Below are 25,440 nucleotides of genomic sequence, written 5' to 3' on the forward strand. Positions count from 1 at the left end.
TTCTCTTATTAATATATCCCATTATTAAACTGGAAAAAACCACCTAAAGAGAAACTTCAAATCTATAGTCAACTCGGGTTACAAATCAAATAAGCTAAAACTTAAACGTCAATATACAAAACTATTTATCACATAAAAACCTGATACAGGATTCGTCCAACCACCTTGATCATGTGCCTTAGTACACCAAATGGCAGCGTGCCATTAGGCGCCTTGGACAAATACTCCGAGGTGTCTGACGTCAGAGATAGGGTGGGAGTGTGCTCTCACACCAGCTCAAAACAGCGCTCAATTTGCTGACAGCAAAACTTGAAAGGAGGATAACCCCCTCTTCACATGCCTTCAACCTTATCTTTCCTCACAACCTCCTACTGTCAGTCCTCTGTGACTCCAGCCTCTGATTTTAATGAGTCTCACATCATCTATGCAATGCCCAGGGCCCTCCTGTGCTCTCCAAAACATGGATACCATTCCCCACTTATTCCAGCAACAGGTAGTCTCTCCAGTGAGGCAAGGGTGAAGGAGGAGGAGTACTGCCATATTCAGGACCCTGTGTACATCAAACAATAGTCGGCAGTTTTATCACCTTGTTACTTGTTCAAGGGAATAAACTTTTAAATTTAATAAACCAAATGCTTGTATTATACCAGAGTTTCACATTTACAAATTGATTGTTTTATGAATGCTGAATGATAGTCTTGTAACAAAGGGCTTAATTTATGAAAGTCTCTCCTATTTTGAATTTATGGAGACTTTTATTAAGAGAGAGCTCAAAATGCCCTAGCATGTAGAATGCCAGAATGTAAATTGTCCACTTGCTTTCTTGTAGGCTGTTCTTGCTGGTGACTTTATTCTTTCTGCAGCATCTGTTGCATTGGCACGAATTGGAAACACCACTATTGTATCAATATTATCTCAGGTCATTGAAGATTTAGTGCGTGGTAAGAGTCCCTGTTAGGTTTTCCTTTAGTACATTCAGTATAAAGATGAAAATTCAAAGTTTATTATTTTTTTTAACTTTTTCTTTTTAATTCAGGTGAATTTCTTCAACTGGGCTCTAAAGAAAATGAGAGTGAGAGATTTGCACACTACCTCGAAAAGACTTTTAAGAAGACTGCAAGTCTTATAGCCAACAGTTGTAAAGCAGTATGTACGTTCTGTCTTCCAAACTTAACTGCACAGTCTAATTTTTGGATACAGCTGGTTTTCTGAGTGTTGAGTGATGGTTTTCTGAGTGATGAGAGTCTAGTTGTGGTTCGAACTTATGCACTTACTGTGTAGTAATATTCTATCATTTCATTAGTATTGTATCTGAAATAGCCATTGGTGTTGTGTCATATACTGGAGGATTATGTGTTGCAGTAGAAACATGGATCTCTAGTATGGTTATATCGTATATACATGAATACAAACCGAGATTTTTGCCCCAAAAATGAGGGTCTTGGTTTATATTCAGGTCAGTGCCCAGTGCCCACCCGCTCCCCTCCCGGTCTAGTTGCAGGCTTCCACTGGACCACCAGGCTCTATACCCTATCCCCCCCCTCCCTGCCATGTCCATTGTACCTCATCTCTGCGATCCCTGGTGGTCCAGAGGTGTAGCGGGCAGGAGCGATCTTTCTGCACTCCTGCCCCGCTGCTGAGCCAGTTGCTGCTGTGAGTTCTAGCAGTTGAGCTGTACCGAGCAGGAGCGAGCTTCCTGTGCTGCTGCTCGGCGCTGAGCGGCTTCCTGAATCACAATTTTGAGGGTTCCTGGGGCCAGATTGGGGATCTTCTACCTCTGCAAGCCTCTTCCCCAAATTTTGGGAGTTTTTTTTGTTTCCCTAGGCTGTTTTTATTGCCAAAATCTCTATTGCAGCAGCCATCTTGGATTTCCAGATTTGTTTTAAAATGCCTCTATCTGCCTTAATATCACTCTAATTTTCAATAATTCACCACACATGGACTCCTCAAGCTCTGATACATGGATTTGTGCCAGATTGGCACAACATCAATCAACAAGAAAACCGAGAGGTTTTCAGTTGAAGATAAGAACCCAGAAGCGCTTGCTTGGATGCCTTAGTAAAATAGTGGCCTGAGATGGGGCTGCTGTATGTGTTTCTCCCTTGGTCTATGATAGGCAGAGTAATTTGCAGAATAGCGGCCCATTCTGGTTCCATAATTCTTGGTTGTCCCAGACTGGCTGAGACTGCCTTGGTATGGTGATCTAGTGTGTCTGAAGAAAGATAGGAGTCCCAAGCTCCCAGTTCACTATTCTCTTGGTCCAGTTGCCCTGGAAGATCCAGAACACTTCAGGCTTACGGCATGGCTCTTGAGTGCTCACCACTAGAGTGTAAAGGCTATTCACAGGTAGTTATTGCAACCCTTTTTCGGTCCAAGAAACCGGTGATGGTCTCTGCCTATATTAAGGCTTGGAAGAGCTTCTGAGTAGAGAAGTGACTGGTAGCAGCGGATAACCCGCCGAAACGGGAAAGAAAAAAACTGGTTGCCGTGGGTATGGGGACAAGGCCATGACCTTGTCCCACAGTTATTTTGCGCGCATTGCCTCACTTATCACCCTCCCAATTGCACGGTCCAGCAGCCCCCTATCTCCTTCCTCCCAATCGCCGTGGTCCAGGCATCTTTCTCCCTTCCCTCCCTGGCAATTTTCATTTTTCTGTCTCCAAACGGCACAAGACTTTAAACAAGTCATGCACGGCTGTCTGAAACTTCTCTGATGGAACCAGAAACAGGAAGTTGCATTGGAGAAGTTTCAGTGCAGCCGCACATGACTTGTTTAAAGGCTTGGGCCACTCAGAGACAGAAAAATGAAAATTGCCAAGGAAGGGAGGGAGATGCCTGAACTGTGGTGATCAGGAGGGGGCTGCTGGACCACACGAAGGGTGCTGAGGGAAGTGGGAAGAGAGGAACAGACGCTGAAGAGAAATGGAGAAGAGAGAGTGGGGAACAGACACTGCATGGAAATGGGTAGGAGAGAAAGGGGAGAAGATGCTGAAGGAAAGTGGGGAGGGGAGAGAGAGAGGAACACATACTGGACGGAACAAGGGAATAAAGAAGAAAGGGTACATGCTGGATTTGAAAGACATATCAGATCTGAGGGGAGGAAAGGAGGAGAGAGATGTCAGACTAAGGGGGGGGGGGAGCAGAGGGAAGAAGATTGGTGCCAGACCAATGGAGGGTGGGGTGGAGGGAGAGATGGAAGGGAGAGGCACAGTTTCTGGTAGAAGCATAGAAATAGAGCAGATTCCATATGGAAGAGGCAGAAAGAAGGCAGACAGTGGATGGATGGAATAGAATGACAAGAAGATGAGGAAAGCAGAAACTAGACAACAAAGGTAGAAAAAAAATTATTATTTTTTTTTTTTTTGCTTTAGGATAAAGTAGTATATTAATTGTGTTGATAAAACATTTATAAACAAAGCCCTGCCAGCTGAAGATCTCTTCCTCTAGTTCGGCAGCCAGAACTTTGATTTATAAAATGACAATTGTACATAATATTATTTCTTTTTATACTTTAAGAAAATAAGTTCAGTATAGACGAGTCTCAGAGCTGTATTCTGAATTGTCTGTAGTTGTTTAATCATTATTGCAGGGCAGGGGAGGTAGAGGATGTTGCAATAGTCTAGGATACTTAGGATTAGAGATTGTACTAGGAGCTGAAATTGTGTTTTTTCAAAGAATTTTCGGACTTGTCTAAGGTTTCTCATAACTGCGAAAGATTTCTGTATTGTTTTGTTAATTCGTGGTTGCATGGTGCAGCCTTTGTCAATAGTCATACCTAGAAGTTTTAGGGTGGTTTGCAAAGGGTAGTTGATAGAGTTGATTTCTAAGTTGGTTATGGTTGGGATTTTGTTATTTTCTAGGAGGATGAATTTAGTTTTGTCTGGGTTGAGTTTCAGTTTGTAGTCTTACGACTTGGATGGTGACATGGGCCTCTCTTTCTCTCTACTTTCACAAAGTCTTACAGGGTTGATGTAGTGGCTTGCCTGGACACAGCTTTTGTGTCTTCGGTGCTGGCTGCAGGCTCATCTGTCCTGCCTCAGACTTTAGGGACTGCTTAGGTATGTCCCATTAGTTCAGGATTTCTGCTCCTATTGCATTGGAAAGAAAGATTAGGTTCTTACCTTGATAATCTTCTTTCCTATAAATGGGAGCAGAGATCCTGAAGCCTCTCCTTCAGATGTTATCGTCACCTGCTTCCTGTTTTTGAAGATTACTGTGATAGACTGTGCTGTCTGCCTCATTCAAGTATGTATTAAATACTTCCTCGGTGGAATATACTTTGTGTTCCCTTTTGCTAGGTTTACTTCTCCTTGTCCCAATATTTTTCTTATCTTTTACATGCCTTTTGTGAAGGGGAGCACACCAGAGGCCAGTCAGGCTGAAGGGAGGGTAGCTAAAACCATCACTAGTATGTTAAAGTGGAATTTTTAAGGACTTGACACTGAGTACAACTGAAAAATCTGCTGCACTTTGTGCCAGTTATCCTTCTGCCTTTTGTACGCTCCATAAGACACACCTGACCATAAGACGCACACTAGATTTTGAGTAGGAAAACAAGAAAAAAAAAAAACATTCTAAACCAAATTGTGTACTAACATATACCAGGCTCTGCACCCAATCCCACACTCCTTGTCAGGCACTGCACCCTGTCCCACCTCCCCTACTAATTGTAATGCAATTTATTTTCCTTTCGTTATTCAAATTCACACAGCAGATATAAATTCTCAAAACTGACACATTTCGATCACTAAATTGAAAATAAAATAATTTTTCCTACCTTTGTTGTCTGGTGATTTAATTAATTTCTGTTTGGACTTCCTTCTGACTGTGAATCCAACATTTTTTTCACAATCCAGCCCCATCCTCTTTGGGTCCAGGTCTCTACCTTTGTTCCCTCTGCTTACCCTCCCCAGATCCAGGGTCAGTTCTCCTTTGTACCTACCACCATCTTTGTTCCAGGTCTCCCTCTCTCTCCACTCCTCTGTTTTGATCTTGCATCTCCCTGTTCTTCCTCAGGGTCTCTGTCTCCGTCTGTCTGCACCTCCCATAGTCCAGCGTCTGCCTACCTGTCTTTTCCCCTTTGGTCCAAGCCTCTCTCTGTCTTTCTTCTGCTTATCAAATCCCCCCCTCCCCCCATGTCCAACATTTGTTCTTTCTTCCAGGTCTTTCTCTGCTTCTCTCTCCTTCCTTCCTCCTTCCCTGGTCCAGAATCTTTCCACCTCTCTGCAGTCTCTCTTTCTCTCTTCCCTCTGTACACCCCCAAGTCCAACATCTGCCCCCTTCTCTTCTGCCTCCCCTTTGTTTCAGGTTTCTCCCTCTCTCTATCGTCTGGGGTGGGGCCGCGGCAGAGGCAACGTGCTTCGGAGGCCAATGGCAGCCTGCTAGGTTCGCTCTGCAAGCTGCCGTAATTAGCTCAGCAGTGGTCACAGTGCAGAAGATGACCTCTCTTGCTGGGTGCAGGAAGCAGCTTGGGGGTAAGGTCCTGCCCGTCGTGAGCCTAATTAGCTTTAAAGGAGGGAATCTGGAGGACGCTGTGGGGGAAGCCAAGAAGACAGTCGGGCGCTCACCGACGCTACGGAGAGCCTTATTGGGCGCGGGTCTTTTATAAGGTACAATGGGATGGGGTGGGGTGTTTAAAAAAGGTATCTTCGCTGCATAAGACGCACTGACATTTCCACCCACTTTTGGGTGGGAAAAAAGTGTATCTTATGGAGCGAAAAATACGGTATGCTAAAATGTTTAGGTGATAATAAGATATAAGATGACCCAAGCTGAGTCAAACTGAGGTCCATCAAGCCCAGCATTCTGTCTCCAGCGCCTAGCAGCAGTATTGCTCTCCCTCTATGTCTGGACATCTCATGCAACTGTGTTTTCAGTTAAGTAGCCCACACGTTCTGGAATTTCTTTCCACTATATTTTAGATAAGAATCATCTTACTCTAAATTCAAAGCCCTGGAGGAATCAAGATGGCGGCACGTATCTGGTGAGCTCCACGTCCTGCTCAGAGCTACCGGGTTTCTTCATTGTTTTTCCTGGCAATTGTGATGCCTCATACCAGTGCAGCTGAGTTTGGAGAGTTATCTCACTGGGAATCCAGCAACTAAATCTGGAGTCGAGTACTCTGCTGTGTCTCAGCCACAAGGTATAGCTGAACTTTTGGAGCCAAATGTTACACTCTCCTCTGGCACCAATTTAGTCTCCTTGTCCAGCATTGGAAGTGGGATTGCCGTTAGAGCACCAGGTGATGCCGAAGAAGCAGCCACAAGACGCTCTAGGTGAGAGCGACTTCCCACTAGAAGGACGCCGAGATCGATATCGGAGCACGGGAGAACCAGGTGCTCTCAAGATTACCCTTGAATCGGTTTAGAAAGCTATTTTGGACTTGGTGGTAATGAAAAAAATCTACTATAGAGGTAATGACTTTTACTTCAGAATTAGATAAGACGGTTAAAACTTTTGAGGACTTTAAACAAGATATTACTACAAAACAGCAAGAACTCCAGTCCAAAGCACTTTAATTAAAGATCAGTCACAGTTTAGAAGAAAAATAGAATACTTGGAGAACTGTAATAGAAGACTAAATTTGCATGTCCTGAATTTTCCTAGAGATCATGATATGTTCAAAAAATACCTTATATAAGTTTTAAATTTTTCCTCAGAAATGATTCCCCCATTAAACAAGGTATTTTATATAGGGACACTAAAAAAGTTCTCTCCTGATAATTCAGAGACTCAACATTTTGAATCATTAGAACAGCAAGAAATGGACTTAAAAAAAAATTTGTTAGCCATTTTGGAGAAATCGGTTAATGAAACCACACTATGGGCTACTTTAGTTGCCTCTTTTGTCTTTGAGCAAGACTTGAATAACGTCATGAAAATTTATTTTTGTAATTCTAAATCTCTTTTTCTTTTTTGAATTTATCCAGATGTTGCAAAAATAACATATGAACGCTGAAAAGCTTTTATTGCTTACAGACAAGCGACATTGGATCTAGGAGCCACTTTTAGTTTCCTTTACCCTTGTAAATGTTTGGTATTCCTGGGAGGCTTAAAATATATTTTCTTTGTTCCTGAACATTTGAAAGCTTTTATAGATCTTAAGAAAATAGCTTGAGGTTTGAAGGTATTGCAGGGTTTTGGTATATATAAAATTACTGCTGGTGATTGCTATAGTCTTTAGTAATATTTCTGATATTGGATTCCCTTGTCCTTTAATGATTCTTCCTTTGGTTTTCTTATGTTATTGGCTATTATAGGAGAAGTATTGTGTCTTTAATGGAAATGTATTGGAGCTAAATGTATTTTTCTTTCCATGTTTATTTAACAAGTGGATACTTGTGTAATGATTTCAAAACTTGATAAATAAATAATAATAAAAATTCAAAGCCCTGATCAAAATGCACTTCTTTCAAGATTCCTTTGGCCTGCCTACCTACTTACCTGATCTTCTTACCTTGTCCCACTCTACCTCCTTTACCCCATTGCCTTCTCTTATACATTTTTATTGTAAAGTGCCTTGACCTTTGTAATGTATCAAGGCTTTATAAATAACATAATAAAACAGGCAATGATTGTCTATCCTTACAAATAGTACCAAGACTGAGATAGTCCCCAAAGCTAACAGGTAATATACATTTAATAAGTTATGGAATGTGGTGAAAGCAGGTTACTTAGCAGGGTTTAAAACAGGATTACAATTCCTGAAGGAAAAGTTCATAAACCATTATTAGCTAGGTAGACTTGAGAAAGCCACTGTTTGAAACAGGATGATGGACTTTATGAATCAGTGTAGCAGTGCTATAGAAATGCTAAGTAGTAGTAGTATAGTACAAGAGTTCTTTGGCATAAGTTAGAAAATTTGCTTAATGTCCAGCAGTATCCAATGTACTGTTCTTCTATATACGTATGTCTCTCACCTGGACTCTATAAAGTTAGCATCTTTAGTGCCGCTCAAAAGGAAGCCTCAGCCCCACCACTCCGCCGCAAAATCACTTTTCAAATTGCGAGAAGCTTTACGTGGTGCCTCATCATTGGCTGTCCTCTTCTTTAGAGTGAAATGTTGCTTATTGCAAATTTTTAAATGTATTGCACAGTTATAAAGTTTATATTGTGCTAATAACATCAATCCAATAAATAAATATAAAGTGCTTGTGCGATGGTTTTATACTTAGCTTAGGTCACAGCCAAAACCCAGGAGTCTGACTTTTGGCTGTGACCTAAGCTAAGTATAAAACCATTGCACAAGCACTTTATATTTATATTTATTTATTGGATTGATGGATATGTGATTAGCACAATATAAACTTTATAACTGTGCAATACATTTAAAAATTTGCAATAAGTAACATTTCATTCTAAAGAAGAGGACAGCCAATGATGAGGCACCATGTAAAGCTTCTTGCAATTTGAAAAGTGATTTTGCGGCGGAGTGGTGGGGCTGAGGCTTCCTTTTGAGCGGCACTAAAGATGCTAACTTTATAGAGTCCAGGTGAGAGACATATGTATATAGAAGTAGTAGTAGTATAGCATTTATATTCTTATGGTGTCTGTTCCCTCTATTGTTTGTCTCTTCTTGATTAAATGTCCTTAGTCATGTGCAAAAAGGAAAATAAAACCCTGAAGCTAATGTTGCTACTTTTCTTGAACACTCCTTTTTTTTTTTTTTTTTTTGTCTGGCCCTTAATCTTATCTATTTGATAAGACACCTTAAATTTAGCATCTTAAATTTGATAAGACACCTTAAATTTGGGCATCTTGAGATCTTACCACAGTGTTAAGCTAGAACCATAAAGGCCTCGTGGTAATAACCTGCACTATCCGTTAGTGCAGGGGTCCCCAAAGTCCCTCCTTGAGGGCCGAATCCAGTCGGTTTTTCAGGATTTCCCCAATGAATATGCATTGAAAGTAGTGCATGCACTTAGAGCTCATACATATTTATTGGGGAAATACTGAAAATCCGACTGGATTCGGCCCTCAAGGAGGGACTTTGAGGACCCCTGCTTTAGTGCAATGATTTTACTTTTGATTTTCCCATGCTAAACCTGCTCTTAATGCTATAAGGCTTTTAACACAGAGAAATTCCTAGCAAAACCATCAAGCTAAAGAGTAACTGAAGTGGGAATTGTTCCTGATGTGTTTTTTTAAATGCACTGAATTGTAGCACAGTTTTTTATATTGTTCATGTAGCTCAGGACCTTTTACTTCAGCTCAGGAGCAGAAAGATCATGTGGGGTGAACATAAGAATTGCCGCTGCTGGGTCAGACCAGTGGTCCATCATGCCCAGCAGTCCGCTCCCATCCCTGAGGCTACATAGTCTAGGGCAGTGGTCTCAAACTCAAACCCTTTGCGGGGCCATATTTTGGATTTGTAGGTACTTGAAGGATCGCAGAAAAAATAGTTAATGTCTTATTAAAGAAACGACAATTTTGCATGAGGTTAAACTCTTTATAGTTTATAAAACTTTCCTTTAACAGTTAAAAGGAAAGATATATAAACTATAAAGAGTTTTACCTCATGCAAAATTGTCATTTCTTTAATAAGACATTAACTATTTTTTCTGCGGCCCTCCAAGTGCTCTATTTTATCTGCAGTCCTCACATTTAAAGTTTAATATCTTTTCTTTCTCAAAACTGGCACATTTCAATCACTAAATTGAAAATAAAATCATTTTCCTACCTTTGTTTGATAATTTCATCAGTCTCTGACTATGCATCCAATATTTCTTCTCTTCTTTCAGCCTCCTGTATGCTTCCTCTCCTCCAGACCTCATTCCCTCCCCCAACTTTTTCTTTCTTTCTCTATGTCTGTCTTTCTTTGATTCCGTGTCCCATTTTTTGCTTTGTTTCTGGCTCCCTATTCCCCCCCCTTCTTTCTTTCTTCCTTCCTTCCTGCCCTCCCCCAAGCTACCACCGCTGGGGAATAGGCTGCTACCGCCATTGGGAACAGGCCGAGATCTCCCTCTTTCTCTTCTCCACCGGGTCGACCAAATCTCGCCGCCCGACGTCAATTCTAACGTCGGAAAGGACGTTCCGGGCAGCCAGGCAGTGATTGGCTAGCCAGAACATCCTCTCGGTGTCAGAATTGACGTCGGGCGGCGAGAGTTGATTGGCCCCGAAGAGAAGCAGGGAGATCAAATAACACGGTGCCGGCCTGAGAACGGAAGGGAAGCAGGTTGGGCACCACTGCTCTAGACGAGCCGCACTCTATGGAGAACAGTGGACCGCCCCCCCCCCCCCTTGGTACGCCACTGGAGCAGCAGCGTGTCTGGCCGGCTCTTCCGTGGATAGCGCAAGGAGCCGCCAACCCGTGGCTTTGAATGGAACGAGCCGGCCAGACACGCTGCTGCTCCAAAAGGAAGATAATGATCCAGTCCAGACCACGGACCGCAAATAAAATCTGGAGAGCCACATGCGGCCCATGGGCCGCGTGTTTGAGACCGCTGGTCTAGGGGTACTGTAAGTCTGGAAGGCCTGCAACCAAAAAGCCTCCATACTGCTGAACTCCCACAACAAATACCTATCCCACTATCTTGTAAAAATGTTAGTGTCTGAAGCGTAGCAGTGCATTGGGGTGCATTGCTGGAATTCAGCTTGCTAAAGTAGGAATGAGTGGAGGTTTTCTTTGAGGTAGGGGTCTTTAATCAAGAGATTATTTTATTCCAGAACTGGCCCCTTTAAGAAATAGTAGGCCTAACTTGGAACCTGCTGTCTTTGTGTTGCTGCATCAACTTCAAATACATTTGCAAGTCACTAACCTTTGGTATTTTCATTATGGTAAAAAAAATATTTCATTTTACTGCAGTTTGTAAATTTCAAGTAGCTTTGTCACCAATGACCTAATACCACGGTAAAAGAAGCATGGAGCACATCAGTCAGTTTATTTTCATTTGCATCCACTTGCAGAATGTTTCACTATCTGGGATGCATGCCAGAGCTTGCCTTTATATACATCGCAGTAGAAATCCTTAGCAAGCAAAGTCCATTGTCTGGACACCTAATTAAAAATACATGAAAATAATCTTTACAAAATTGAAGAGAAAATCTCTGAGCACGAAACACCTTTTGAATTGGAAGTTGATTTCTAATTGTTTTTTAACATCAGGTTTCAATTTTGGGCTGCCCTGATCCTAAGGTTCATGAAATTGCATACCAGTATGGAAAGAATGTTGGCATAGCTTTTCAGGTATGAATTGGTATTTTCAGTGCATCTATACTTGCTGTACATTTTTAAAACAAAATACCTTTGTTTTCTTTAGTACCCTGTTTAGAAATATGGGGGTGGGGTGGGGGTTGTTTGTAATTATTGTTGGAATTTAAAATGATTGGCTTGTTATTTTAACCATCTGTTTCCTTCTAGTTGATAGATGATGTGCTGGATTTTACATCTTGTGCTGACCAAATGGGTAAACCAACAGCTGCGGATCTCAGACTTGGATTAGCCACAGGTCCTGTTTTATTCGCTTGCCAGCAGGTAAGCTTATTTTAAAGTTAGCAGAAATAACCCAAATTCTCTGCTAAACAAATGACCCAGGGTTTAACATGCACTCCATCATGTTCGTTCTTTATGGTTATATTCCTGGAATATCAAAAGTTCTGGAATATTGCACACTGGCATTAAAAGAGCCTAGTGACATCTTAAAAAAAGGTTTAACTATAGGAATTAATCTGTAAGTTTTCTAACTGCTGCAGGGCGAATTCTCAGCAGAGTACAAGGTTTCTCTGTGGACATTCCTTCAATGATCTATTATCCCTCTCAACAGCAGAAATGGGAAGGCTTTCTCACAGCACTGCATTTGTTTAAACATCATTCTTAAAAAGATCAGCTGATTAAAAATTAATGTGTGCCTGAAGCAAGGCAGAATGATTTTTTTTTTCTGAATGACTAGTATGTATAAAGCAGTTTATATTGGCAGCATTTCATCATACCAAATAGGAGCTGCACCAATTTTCACTTCATGGGAAATGCAAACATCCTCTTAACGTTACAGAGAGGAAGAGATTTTTGTTCTCATTGCAGTCCTATAACTTTATTCCCAATAAAAGATTAGTTCAATAAATATAAACAAATATAGAAATAACGTATTGTTGACAGTTAAAAGCCCAAAAGATCCTTGAGTATATATATAGCATTTTCAAAAAGCAAACGGAAGAGAGTTCTTTTCCCAAATGGTTCTGCTTGTTTACCTTTCTCTGCTCATAAGGGGAATGTGGAATTTACCTGGGAGGAAACACATTTTCTAGTACATGTCAAGACCTGAATCAAAGAGAAAATAACTTATTACTCTACATTTTATAACCTTTCACAACAGACTGCCCAGGTGACATTCACTGACTGAGGGGGTTTTAGTGTAAAGTGTCTTCTGACACTAAACCTTTCAGTACATGAGAGCTTTTCCCTGAGGTAAAACAGCTGTTGGAAAAACAGACCATTATACAAGTTTGCTCCACCACAGAACAAGAAATTATGCTCAGCCAGTAACTTGCATAGTAGCATGTTGTGGGCTATAAATTTTAGAATCAAAATTAAAGCATTTTCTGCATAGGCATCTGTTTCTTTATAACAGATCTGTACAAAAGCAGTAGAATTCACAGCTAAAATGCGGCTGCATCTTGGGAACAGGTATAAATGTAAACAGCTGCAGTATGTATAATTTACATGCATGCTTGTGACTCCACTTGTGCCCTGCCCAAACTCTTCCCTTAGATTATTGCAATGCCTTATATTTAGGTACTAGTCTTTAAGCCCGTTACATTAACGGGTGCTAGAACATACGTGTGTGTGTCTGTCTTTATTTCTTTCTCTCTCTCTCCTTAGCCGCTTTCTTTCTTTCTGCCTTTCTTTTTCCTTGGCGGTCCATCACCACCCCTTGCCTGCTCCCCCTGTCCATTTTCCCTTCCTTTTACCTCCCCTGTGTCCACCACCACCCCTTCACTGCTCTCCTTATGCAGCAGCAGCCCTTCTCCCTTTGTTTTACCTCCCCCCCCTGTCCAGCAGCACCTCTTTCCTTCTCCCCCTGTCCAACATTAGTCCTCCGTTCCTTTTTCTTCAACCCCCCTGTCCATCAGCATCTCTTTCCTTCTCCCCCTGTCCTGCAGTAGGCATCCCTTTCTTTTTTATCCCCCCTCCTCCTTCTTATCCCTATGATACTCTTACCTTGCTCTGCCCCTGATCAGAGGTTCCCGATAGCCGCCCAGTTGCACCCATTGGAAAAGTTCCCACTGCCGCATCCCGCACCCCTCCTGACGCGGCTCCCGCTGTCCTTTCTGTCTGTCTCTGTCCCTGGCCCCCTTTGCCTGTCTGTCTTTCTTCTTTTCTTTCTGTCTCCCTTCCTCCCTCTGTCTGTCTGCCCAAAGCAGCATTCCATCCCCCTCCATTTCCCTCCCCCCGACCAGTTCCCTGTGCACCTGCCCCTGTATCTTTCTTATTTTCTTTGTGTTTCCCTTCCTCTCTCTGTCTGTCTGTCCAAAGCAACATTCCCTCCCCCTCCATTTCCCTCCCCCCCCCCACCAGTTCCCTGTGCAGCAGCATTAGCGTTTCCTCTACCCCCCCTTTCCCTTCCCGCGGTCTGGACTACAAACGTGGTGATTCCAGCAGCGCTTGCATCAGTCTCCACACGCTGCTTCGGGTCCTTCTACTGCCCTGATTTACTCTGGCACGTCCCTGATGACATCATCAGAGACGCGGCAGAGCAAATCAGGGCAGTAGAAGGGCCCGAAGCAGCGTGTGAAGACTGATGCACACGCTGCTGGAATCGCCATTCGGGCCCACGGGAAGAAAAGGGGGTGGGCGGCAAAGGAGGAACGGAGATCGGCGGCGGCAGGAGGAATGGAGATCGTCGTCTGGTTGCTGTCCGGCTTGTGGAGGCGATCGGCTGGTGACGTATTAGCGCGCATGCACACTCCTTCGGCCACAAACTTACATGCGCACAGAACACGCAAATAGGAGTGCGCATGCGCGGCTAGCTCTTTATTATATTAGATTACTAATACTGGTGTGTGGGCAATGTAGGTTATACAGAATTCTGCTGCATGAATGCTCAAATTACCGACCAACAGCCAACCTCCCATTTTATATCCAAAATTACAGACTTCCACCTTCCTCAAAAAACAAATGCCATCCATCCAAATCAAACCGGCTTCCGTCAACACTATTCTACAGAACTTTCTTTAATTGGACTAACCACCTCTATCCACTATTACATTGACCATAGGAAATCAGTTTTATTAATCTCATTAGACCTTACAGCAGCTTTGGACACAGACGATCATAACTTTCTCCTAAACAGACTTCAATCAATAGGTATTACAGGTACAACTCTAAATTGGTTTTCCTCCTTTTTCCATGACTGCAAATTCAAAGTATGTTTTCAATAACTCCACTTCATCCAATATCTCTCAGCAACATGGTGTCCCCCAAGGTTCTATCTCCCCTTCTTACATTAGCTCAATCAGATTCACCTGCTTTGCCTATGCTGATAACATACAATTACTCCACCCCTTCAATCCAAACATCAAATCAGATATTCTAGAAATCAACTCCAAACTGATCAAAATTAACTTATGGCTTCAGCAAAATATGTTATCATTAAATATCAATAAATCAAAATGTGTAGTGTGTCCTGCCTCTGATACTAATCGGCTAGCTGATCCCATCAAGATAAGACTCCATCCCAGTTCAACTAGACACTAAGGTGAAAATACTCGGTATTATTCTGGATCAAAACCTCTCTTTCCACCAGCAAATCAGCTCGGTAGTAAGTAAATGCTTCTACAAATTAGAACTCATTTGCTCTCTTTCATCACTACTCGATCCTCCCTCTCTAAATACTCTTATCCACTCTCTTATCATCTCAAACATTGCCTACTGTAATACCCTTTATTAGGGTACAAACCAAAAAGAGATAAGCAGGCTTCAAATTTTACAAAACACGGCCATTAAACTTATCTACCATGCAAAAAAATTTGATCACGTCACCCCCCCTTTTACGTGATGCCCACTGGCTCCCAATCCCCCATCACATTACATTCAAAATTCTGTTACCTATAAAACCAAACACCACCATATCCCTGCCTTTATAGACAAAATATTTAATCCCTTATGCCTCCACTCGTACACTACGCTCAAACTATCAAGATCTCGTTGTTGTCCCCTCCATCCGAGAAATCTTCTACGACACCACCAAAAAGTTCATCTTCTCAGTCATGGTGCCCTCACTATGGAACACCCATCCCATGCATATAAAGCAAGAGTCCTCTCTTCCATTATTCAAGGCAAAACTGACAACTTTCTTATTCAACGATGCCTGACATTTAATCAAGGATCCCTTCTGCTTTCCCTGAAATAATTTTCACTTCAGGGTTTTCAACTCCAAACGCCTCTCTAGAGACAATCTAGCCCCTAATGTTCTATCCACCCCTCTCAGTCACTTTTTATTTTTTTAAACTCGATGTATTTTTTGTCTCCTCTTGTATCTTCCTTCCCTGTGATGTCTGTCTTAAGTTATGTTACCTCCCCCCTCCCACACGCACAGAGTTTTGTGATGTTTTTTTTTCTTTTTAAACATTTTCTTTTACATTATTTTATTGGCTGTAAACCGTCTAGATATTTTTTTGATGGACGGTATATCAAGAAATTAATAAACGGACCATATTTCACCAATACTAAAGCTTCACTGTCTTCCAGTATAATTTCAAATAAAATATAAGATAATAAATTGGTACATCAGGGGATATATCGTAAATTGCCCAGAAATCTTACGCATATATCAGCCAGGACACATGCTGAGAGCTGAAAGCCGAATGTTGATAGATGTTGATACAGCAAAGTCCTCCTTTTCAGTGGCAGGTCCAGTTATGCTGTGTCTGGGAATTTACATTTATGTGGCAATGTTATGAGGTTTAGAAAATTGTTAAAAACCTCTGAACTTGGGATATAGGATGAAAGAATGGAGGGAGGAAAAGATGCTGAGGTGGGGGAGGGAATAGAAAGGGAGAATTGGGCATGGGTGTCTGAGTGAGAGGGAATGAGAGATGGGGCACATGGGGAAATAAAGGAAAATTGTTGGGCATAGAAACATGGCAGATAAAGGCCAAATGGCCCATCTAGTCTGCCCATCCACAGTAACCATTATCTCTTTCTCTCTCCGAGAGATCCCACGTGCCTATCCCAGGCCCTCTTGAATTTAGACACAGTCTCTGTTCTACCACCTCTTCTGGGAGACGGATTACTCCGGAGCCTATCACTTCTTAACTTCATCCTATGCCTCTCATTGCAGTGTTTCCTTTCAAATGAAAGAGACTCTACTCATGCACATTTATATTATGTAGGTATTTAAACGACTCTTATATCTCCCCTCTCCTCATACACCTTATCATGAAGTGATGGAAAGATATTGGACATGATGGTGTAAGAGGAGTGAGGGAGAAATGTTGGATGTGGTGGAGAGGGAACAGTGGGACTGATGGAAAGGTATACAAAAAGGGCCTCAAGGAGATGAAGATGGGAAGAATACTAGGATCAGACTTTGGGAGGGGAAAATAAAGTTTTCCACTTCTCTATGCTCAGAGAGAAGGCTTCCGGGTCAGCCACGGGCAGTGTGTAGGAAACACTGCTCATGGCTTTGTGAAGAGAAACAAGTTCTGCATTACATACACATTCAACTTAAGAACGGTTTTAAAAACGGAACTTGTTCTTAACCTGGGGACTGCCTGTAGTAACTAATTTTATTTTGTTCTTGTATAAAAATATCTTGGCATCATTCTAGAGTTTTAAATGAAATCTTCAAAACTTCATTAGCCATAACGTCCTGCAAAACCAGTTCTTCCTTGAAATCAGTTTGTATATGTTGCTCAGTACTAACTTATCCACATATGGACTTTTCAGGTATGATAAATGGTGCTTATAATTGCCTCTTCGTCATCACCTTCGGTTTATTTCATTTTTGCTGGTTGGGTTTACTGTACTAGACCTATATCAGATTTCATTTATTGTTATTTAGATAATGGTTGCAAAGGGTTTATAAATTATTTTTTATTTGATTTTGCTTACCATTTCAAAGTATATTTTATTTATTTATATATCACACAATTCAAAGTTCTTAGTGGTCCATAATTAAAACATACATAAGTTTCTTACATAAACACACACACACAAATTATAATCCTTCTGAATCATAAGTATTTAAACTGATCAGTTTTCCTTTAACATACATTAACACCCACTCATCTTAAAATTCCTTACTTCAGATTACCATATGCATACAACGGTTTCTTAAATAGTTGGAAATTTGATATAGCACGAATCTCAGTTTTCCTATAACATTTCTAATTTAATGTTCCTAAAAGGAGGACTTTTTAACAAATAAGCATTTGTTGATCTAAGAGCTCTTGATAGCAGATATAATTTTAACATAGAAGCTAAAATTGGCAATGTCAACCCCTTCAAAACTTTGAAGACCAGACAAAAACTTTTGTTTGATAGGCAACCAATGTAGAACCTTTAAAATGAGTAAAATGAATAAAGAATTTGAAAAAAAAATGCATTACTCTGCTGTTTTAAGATGTTTGTTCTGCATACTCTTTGTACCCATTTCTCAATCTTGTTTGCAAAACACAACAGGAAAGCAAATATGTAAGAACCTATTTATGCTGAATGCAAGCCAGTTAGCCCTTTTTATAACTTGTAGAGAATATGATGTGAATGTACCCAGTTTTACATAGAGACTGGTGTGTGTGTGTGTTTGGTTATTTTTACAAAACATAATAATAATTATTATTATTATTTTCAACAGTTTCCAGAATTGAATGTTATGATAATGAGAAGATTCTGTTCACCAGGAGATGTTGAACTTGCATGGCAATATGTTCAGCAGGTAAAAAATATATAGCATTGTTGGTGTAGATGAAATGTTTTTGGGGGCCACAGTGTTAACTGTTGAAAAGAAGAGACCAAGCCTCGGACTGCTATGCAAAAAACAAGAGGTAGCACTGGAGATGTCACAACCAACTGATGGATACAAGTCTTTAATTTAAAGTGAAACGAGTAAAATATAAAAAAACAAAGTCCCAACTAGGATCCAAGTTTCGGCGACTGTGTCGCCTTCCTCAGGGGACAATATTAAGCATGTCAGCGTCTCTATTTCTATTGTTCCCTGAGGAAGGTGACGCAGTCGCCGAAACTTGGATCCTAGTCGGGACTTTTGTTTGTTTTTACATATTTTACATATTTAAATAAGAGACTTGTATCCATCAGTTGGCTGTGACATCTCCAGTGCCGCCTCTTGTTGTTTTTTTGCACAGTGTTAACTGACCATAACTTATTTTGTGCTGCACCTGTAAAAAGAAATTTTGCCAGGTCAAAGCAGTTTATCCCTGTAGGTTGAGAATCATGTTTACAGAAAAGTACAAAATTTTATTAATAGATCATCCTCTCTTAATAGTTATGACAACTGCAGGTTATATAGCCCATTCTAGGTGTGGACAGCAACATGGAGGAAGCAAAAAAAAAGTCTGCCTTGCTGCTGTTGGATACTTTTTCATTTTATACATTGATCACACTTGCCCTTTGTTTGGTCCATATTAACATAAAATGTGTTTATCCTAGGACAAGCAGGCAGCATATTCTCACATGTGGGTGATTGTCAACCACGAAGCCACATGCGGACAGTGAAAAAGCTTTTAGACTGCCTGCCCCACACATATGCTAGTGCCTTCCCGCCCAACGCCAGCTCATGAGGTCATCAGTTTTTTGTTTTCCACAGAGTGAAGAAGTATCTCTTGTTTCTCTGTCAAGTTGCCTTCCTGTTTATATTTTTTAATAAACTTTTTTCAAGTATTTTAAGTTTCCTCTTTCTGTTCTTTTCTTTTGAAAAAGAAGAAAAGTAGAAAAGAAAATAAATTTTGGACTTTCTTCAAACTTCGTTCGTTGTTCCGCGGCCTTAATACAAATTTCCATCCTTGTGTCCTACTGTAATCATCAGTGGATTTTCAGCCTTGTTTCTACCGATTCTCCTTTGCAAGAGGTATCCAACAATTTAAACTCTCCCTTCCTTCTAAAAAAGGGATTAAAGGAGTCAAGATCTTCAGTCTTTGGTCTTTAAATTCTCTCAACTCAGGAATGATCTCCCCCCCCCCCTTTTTTTTTTTTTTTTTAAGGAGTTCTAGTTCGTTTCAATTTTTCTGTAAATCTTTAAAAACTACTCTATTTGACAAATATTTTGAAAATTAATTCTTTTGAAATTTTGCTATTATCTTATATTTATCATTTGTAAATCATTCCCTGCTTATTTAATTGCTGTAAACAGAGTCAAGCCTTCTCAGAATGATGACTCAGTATACAAAGTTAAGCTTTAGTTTAGTTTACTCTACCCCTGCTTGCCCTCTCCAACTGTATCTGATTCCGGGGCTATAAATTAGAAGAAGATACACACTATTGTTTAATGTCAAAGTTTTTCTTCTGTTGTTATTTCAATATATAGGTCTGGAGTCAGACTTCCAGTGGCATATACATCGATACTTCCATCTATTTGTATCAGTGGAATATTAGCATCCAGTCTATTTGATGCTTTTCTGTAACTTGGAAGTCCTGGTAGACAAGTCAATGAAGCCATCCGCGCAATGTGCGGCGGCGAAAAGGGCGAACAGAATGCTAGGAATGATTAAGAAGGGGATCACAAACAGATTGGAGAAGGTTATCATGCCGCTGTACCGGGCCATGGTACGTACACCCCTCACCTGGAATACTGCATCCAGCACTGGTCGCCGTACATGAAGTACACAGTACTACTCGAAAAGGTCCAGAGAAGAGCGACTAAAATGGTTAAGGGGCTGGAGGAGTTGCCATACAGTGAGAGATTAGAGAAACTGGGCCTCTTCTCCCTTGAAAAGAAGAGACTGAGAGGGGACATGATCAAAACATTCAAGATAATGAAGGGAATAAACTTAGTAGATAAAAACAGGTTGTTCACCCTCTCCAAGGTAGAGAGAACGAGAGGGCACTCTCTAAAATTAAAAGGGGATAGATTTCATACAAACGCAAGGAAGTTCTTCTTCACCCAGAGAGTGATAGAAAACAGGAATGCTCGTCCGGAGGCTGTTATAGGGGAAAACACCCTCCAGGAATTCAAGACAAAGTTAGACAAGTTCCAGTTGAACCAGAACGTATATAGGTAAGGGCTAGTCATGGGGCATTGGTCTTTGACCTAAGGGCCGCCGTGGGAGTGGACTGCTAGGCACAATGGACCACTGGTCTGACCCAGCAGCGGCAATTCTTATGTTCATTGTTTTTAAGCACGTTGATGAAGATGCATCGCAGTGGACAGTGCCCTGCCAATTAAGCATCGAGTCCATTTGATGCATGGCTTTCTGGGTGATACAGGTTGTAATTTCTGAAGCACATCGCCTTTTCAGGCATTCATGTTCTGACACCTGTGGCACCTTTGACACCTTTGATACCACTGGATGTTACATGGTCATGGTGCTTCCTCTTAATCGATGGACATCAATAGATGTTGTGTTGAAGTGTATCATGCATCATTCTGCATCGGTACCGATTCATGCTAAGTGTAGCATATCCAACAACGGTACTTTCTCCAGGTTCCTCTTACATCATAGCATCAATGATCATCAAGCTTTTATGCAGTATTTCCTTGCAATAGCAGTTTTTCTTCAGTACTCTGCAGTGTCTATATTGATGGTACTAGTTTGGGATACATCTTCAAGGAATCACTCCACATCGACTCCGGTGTTCTCTTTCTCCTACTGGACATGCATCTTCTTTAAGGTCTCCCACCTTGCGGCACCATTGATACCCGCTCAGTTTCGGGTATTGGTGCAGGATATTTGTTCCAGGGTCGATGGCTTTTTGCACACTGCTTTGCATCGTTTACATCAACTATGACCTACTTACTCTTGACAGAGAATGAAAATATCATCTTACTTTAGGCAGCTACATATAGATGAACTTTTAATACAAGAAACACATCTTAATAATATGTATGTTTGTTTATTTCTCACCCGCCCTTATCCAGGGCGAGTTACATATTAACATACAAAATAAAAGATTTACATTTATCGTACAAAATACTTCAGAGACCCACTATAAATTACATACTTACATATCAAATCAAAATACATATAACATACACATTGCATCAATGACAACTTTCATTTAAGGCCAGAACTGGCCAAACCCACACATACATCAAAATATAAAATTCCATAAGTCATACAAGATGCCTCAATAACAGATATCAATAGACCAAATAAAACAAACCAGACCATCGAACATCTCCATGACCAGCACTCAAGAATCAGCACTCCTTCATCCTCAACCAAACTCAGACCCTATATTTCATTTTACAGAACAGATGTCTTTTCAGCAGTTTCCTGAAGTTCTGAATATTTTGCTGCTGGTAAATATATCCTGGAAGATTGTTCCACTCCTAGGGGCCGATGCAGTGAAAGACTGTTTCTGGAAGAGGAAAGCATTAACTCCCACACAGATGGTACAGACAGATCACAATGCTCAATTGAGTGGAGCAGTCGAGCCGGCTCACGCGGCAAGATGCTCTGGACCAGGTGTTTAGGGGCCAACTTCTGTAAGCACATACATTCACCAGTAGCTTGTACCGGATCTTATCCTTTACTTTCAGCCAATACAACCTTATAAAATATTCTGTTACGTGCTCACATCTGTCCAATTTAAACAAAGAGTGCACCACTGAATTTTGGGCCACCTGAAGCGCCCCCAAGACTGATTCTGGTACTCCCAAGAACACCAGACTGCAATAGTCAAAAATAGACAAAACCACCGACACTAACACCATTTTAAACAATGTGGCTGCTAGATAAGGTCTCAATCCATTAACTAACCAAAGATGAAAATGCATCTGCCCTCTCATAGTGAGTCCTGAATCCAAAAGCACACCAAGATGTCTTAATAATCATTTTCCTTGCAGGGGACTATGGGATCCTTGAAATATCTGGGTATATATCTTCATGGGAAGGTGCTCTTATCAGAAAAACATAACGAAAAAATGTATTCTATTAAAATTCTTTGCCTTTGATGCAAAAATCTTCCTATATCCTCCTTAGGGTGGGTGGCCTTAATTAAGATGGTCCTTTTGCCCAAATTGTTTTATATCCTACAGATGGTACTTATCTTTATCTGGGTCTCCCTCGTGGATTGATCTCATTTGCCTGGATGAGTAGAGCTTATGTAGGATATAATAAACTAACAAGGGAGAAGGGGGGGGGGGTGTAGACAGCCTATGCAACCTTGCAGCATTACTTTACTGGATTCATGAGCTATACCTACAGGTGTGCAAATTTGCTTCTGGTTATATTTGGGAGGGAGTGGTTCCAGGTTGCTCCCCTTTTAATAACTTACACACTCCTATTAAATGCCATTTTGCATTATCACCACTCCTGAAATTTCTGCAGACCGCCTGGAAGTGGTGGTGCACAGGTAAATCTTTCTTTTTAGAAATTGCAAATAACCCAGAGTTTCCAGGGAACAAGGTATCTCACCATTTGTTGACTGGCTTCGGGGGGGGGGGGGAGGGAGGGAGAGCTGTATATATGTTGGGCAGGTAACTTGGGTGTGGGGCCAGAGAGATTTCCCCCCCCCCCTTTGCAGAATGTCAAACCTTCTGGAGTGTTTCTGAGCAACATGTCTTTTCCTACCTGTTATTGTGACACTACATCCACTCTCTTAAAAACTTGGATGGGGGTTACCCATTTTTCATTTATTTAGACATTCTGTTTTTGCAAATTCCCCTGCAATTTAATAAGTTGGTGGTGTGATACAGGCTGAGAAAAGAGACCTTCCCCTATGTTTATGAACTTGCTGAACCAATAGAATTCCATGCTGAGAGAACAAGTGACGGAGCAAGAGCTTGCTGCTAGCTTCGACTTAGCATTTTGTATTACTCCCAATGCTGGCCTCCATGAGACCCAATTTAAGATCTTGCATAATGCTTATGTTACTAGGATTAAAGGGAGGAAGATGGGTATATGGCAGTCTGACGAGTGTAATAGATGGCAGGGGTGAACAGGCATGCTGGCACACCATTTTTTTTTGGAATGCCCCATATTGCAATTGTTTTGGTCTGATGTACTATCTACTTTGGGCAGGTTTCTGGGGCTCACCTGTTAATGGTCATACAAAATTCTCTTTTTAGGATTAGAGGGGGACCTCCCAACTCAACAGGTGACAGACCCTTAGAGACGCTTCATTTTACTGGCTTTGGTCTTGGCCCTGCAAATCATTCTGCATGGGAAAAGGAGAATGACAGATGGTCACTGGGGAGTGTGCGCACCTTGTACAGAGGGCTTGAAAACTCTATATAGAGTTATGGCAGCAGGAGAGTTTGGGAATTACTTCTGACCTTACCTTATCACCAGGGTTTCTATCATAGAAATAACCATAGGAACCATACCCACTGGCTCTTTTTAGGTAGGGGGAGGGAGTAGGTTTAGTCCAGATAACTGTTATACTGTATTTGGAAGAAAGGAGCACTTTTGATATTGGAAGTTTATAAAACTATTCTCTTAATGTAGACTTTTTATTTTCCTCTACTAAATGTAATGTTTGTTCTAGTGCAATAGGTGTGCCATTTTGGATAAGCGGGTAATATCCTAGTGCTCATGAGCCATGCAGATGGAATCCATTCCAGCTTTTGAATCTCTCCTCTTTCATCAAAGGGCTCTGCTGCCCCCTTCAGTTTTTCCTTCTGAATGTGAGCAGTCTTTTCAGCAGTTTTTTTTTTTTTTTGCTTGATTTCAGTGCTAAGAGCTCCCCTAGTTGAGGGTCTAGCTCTGCTTGGAGGAGAAGCAGACTGAGGTCTGCAGCTGACAAGCCAATCCCCTTTTTGGAGATCAGGATCCGTTCCTCTTGTAGCATTGCTTGTCCACAGCATTGCAGGGGCTTGAGTGCAGGCTGTTAGGCATCCTCAGGGGTCTCATAGGGTGCTGGCACATTTTGCCTCACCCCTTTTTTTGCATATGTGGGTCCATGGGAGTTGGAGGCCAAGTCAGACACCTCTCGGACTGGCAGCCCAAAGATTTAGTGCTGGAAAGATGTTCTGTTTTGAGGCAATGATTTCTTCTCCCAGATCCAGCTACCTTTGGAACAGAGGCAGGGTATGCAGCACAGGTTACAGTGAGCAAGGCTGTTACAGCCTATTAGAAATTGGACCTTCTTCTCGGGGACCAGTTGGTCATAGAAGTTCCACATTGCTTTGCTTTCACAGCTACTCCTCCTTCACATGTCTTCCTCTATGGGCCTATTGCCTGCTTTGGGACAAACAAAGGGACAGCAGAGCCCTCTGGTAAAGGAGAGATTCAAAAAGTGGAGTGGATTCCTTCGGCACAGCACGCAAGCACTGGGATATTACCCACTCGCTTGTCCAGAAAGACACACCTATCTACTAGAAAAGATATTAGCAAGGCAAGAACCTAGGCCCAGATGCACTAAGAGCAAGACTGTGCGAGTCTGCTCTGATCCGATTTTTGGCCGATTCAAAAAGAGCTATTTGTGCATTAAAAAATTAGCATGCAAATGATTCGCGCAGAGGTTTGTCGTAATTCCCAACTCTCCTGTGCGATTGATCACTGTGAGAGTTGACGGGGGAATCCCCCTACCACTCAGCTGTTTGGGGGCAACAAACCTTTTTTCTTTATGGGTACAGATGCTGTGGGTTACACCTGCATCATATTTGCCCCAAAGGGAAAAAAAGTTGCCCTCCCCCTGCATCATGTAATGCATAGGGAGGGGCCTTAAGCATCTGAGCCAGAGTATTGGACCCCTCCACCTACATCACATGATGCACCAAGGAGGGAAGGCCCGCCATTTTGGATCAGTGGGCCTCGACAGTGGAGGCACTGTGCTTCCCTGCTGTTTTTGCAGCTGGAGGGGGTGCTTTTTTTATATGGCTGGATCAAAGAATGAGTGATTGTGCAGAAAACTAGGCGGTGAGCCATTTTCTGCATCATATCTTCAAATGCAATTGTCGCTAAAGCTGTCAAAACAGGTTTAGCAATGATTACTGGCTTTAATGCAGGGGTGCCCAAAAGGTCGATCGCGGAGCCCATCCCGGGCTCCACGATACTTGTGTTGCCTTTGCGTTCTCCCCGTTCCCTGATGCTGTAACAGGCCAGACTGCAGAAGCGCCAGGCACACCAGCCTTCCTCCCTCCCCCCAATGTCAATTCTGACGTCACGGAGGAAGGCTGCTGTCCTATTACAGCGTCGAGGAGCAGGGAGAACTCTGCGGTGGTGGCGGCTTGGAGAGAATGGAGTGTGGCAGTGTACAGGTCATGAGAGAGGAAGAAAAGTTGGATAGTTAGAAGAAGAAAGTGCAACCAGACTCATGAAATCATCATACAACAAAGGTAGGAAAAATGATTTATTTTCAATTTAGTGATCAAAATGTGTCCG

The 25,440-nt window shown here is 41.7% G+C and overlaps 1 protein-coding gene across 3 annotated transcripts in view; it reads left to right on the forward strand.

Annotated features, from left to right (window-relative positions):
* PDSS1 (decaprenyl diphosphate synthase subunit 1) overlaps positions 1–25,440 on the forward strand; it is a 74,813-nt gene that overhangs the window by 46,203 nt on the left and 3,170 nt on the right. For 2 of the 3 annotated variants that reach the window (XM_033931415.1, XM_033931416.1), the window contains exons 6-10: positions 830–941; positions 1,037–1,146; positions 11,105–11,185; positions 11,360–11,473; positions 17,793–17,873. In XM_033931415.1, coding sequence (XP_033787306.1) covers positions 830–941; positions 1,037–1,146; positions 11,105–11,185; positions 11,360–11,473; positions 17,793–17,873 — 498 coding nt within the window. Of the gene's footprint in view, positions 1–829; positions 942–1,036; positions 1,147–11,104; positions 11,186–11,359; positions 11,474–17,792; positions 17,874–18,604; positions 18,920–25,440 lie in introns of those variants that run through there. The other variant, XM_033931417.1, reaches the window with a different exon arrangement.

Source organism: Geotrypetes seraphini, chromosome 2 (genome assembly GCF_902459505.1).
Source record: "Geotrypetes seraphini chromosome 2, aGeoSer1.1, whole genome shotgun sequence".
Taxonomy (NCBI): Eukaryota; Metazoa; Chordata; class Amphibia; order Gymnophiona; family Dermophiidae; genus Geotrypetes; species Geotrypetes seraphini.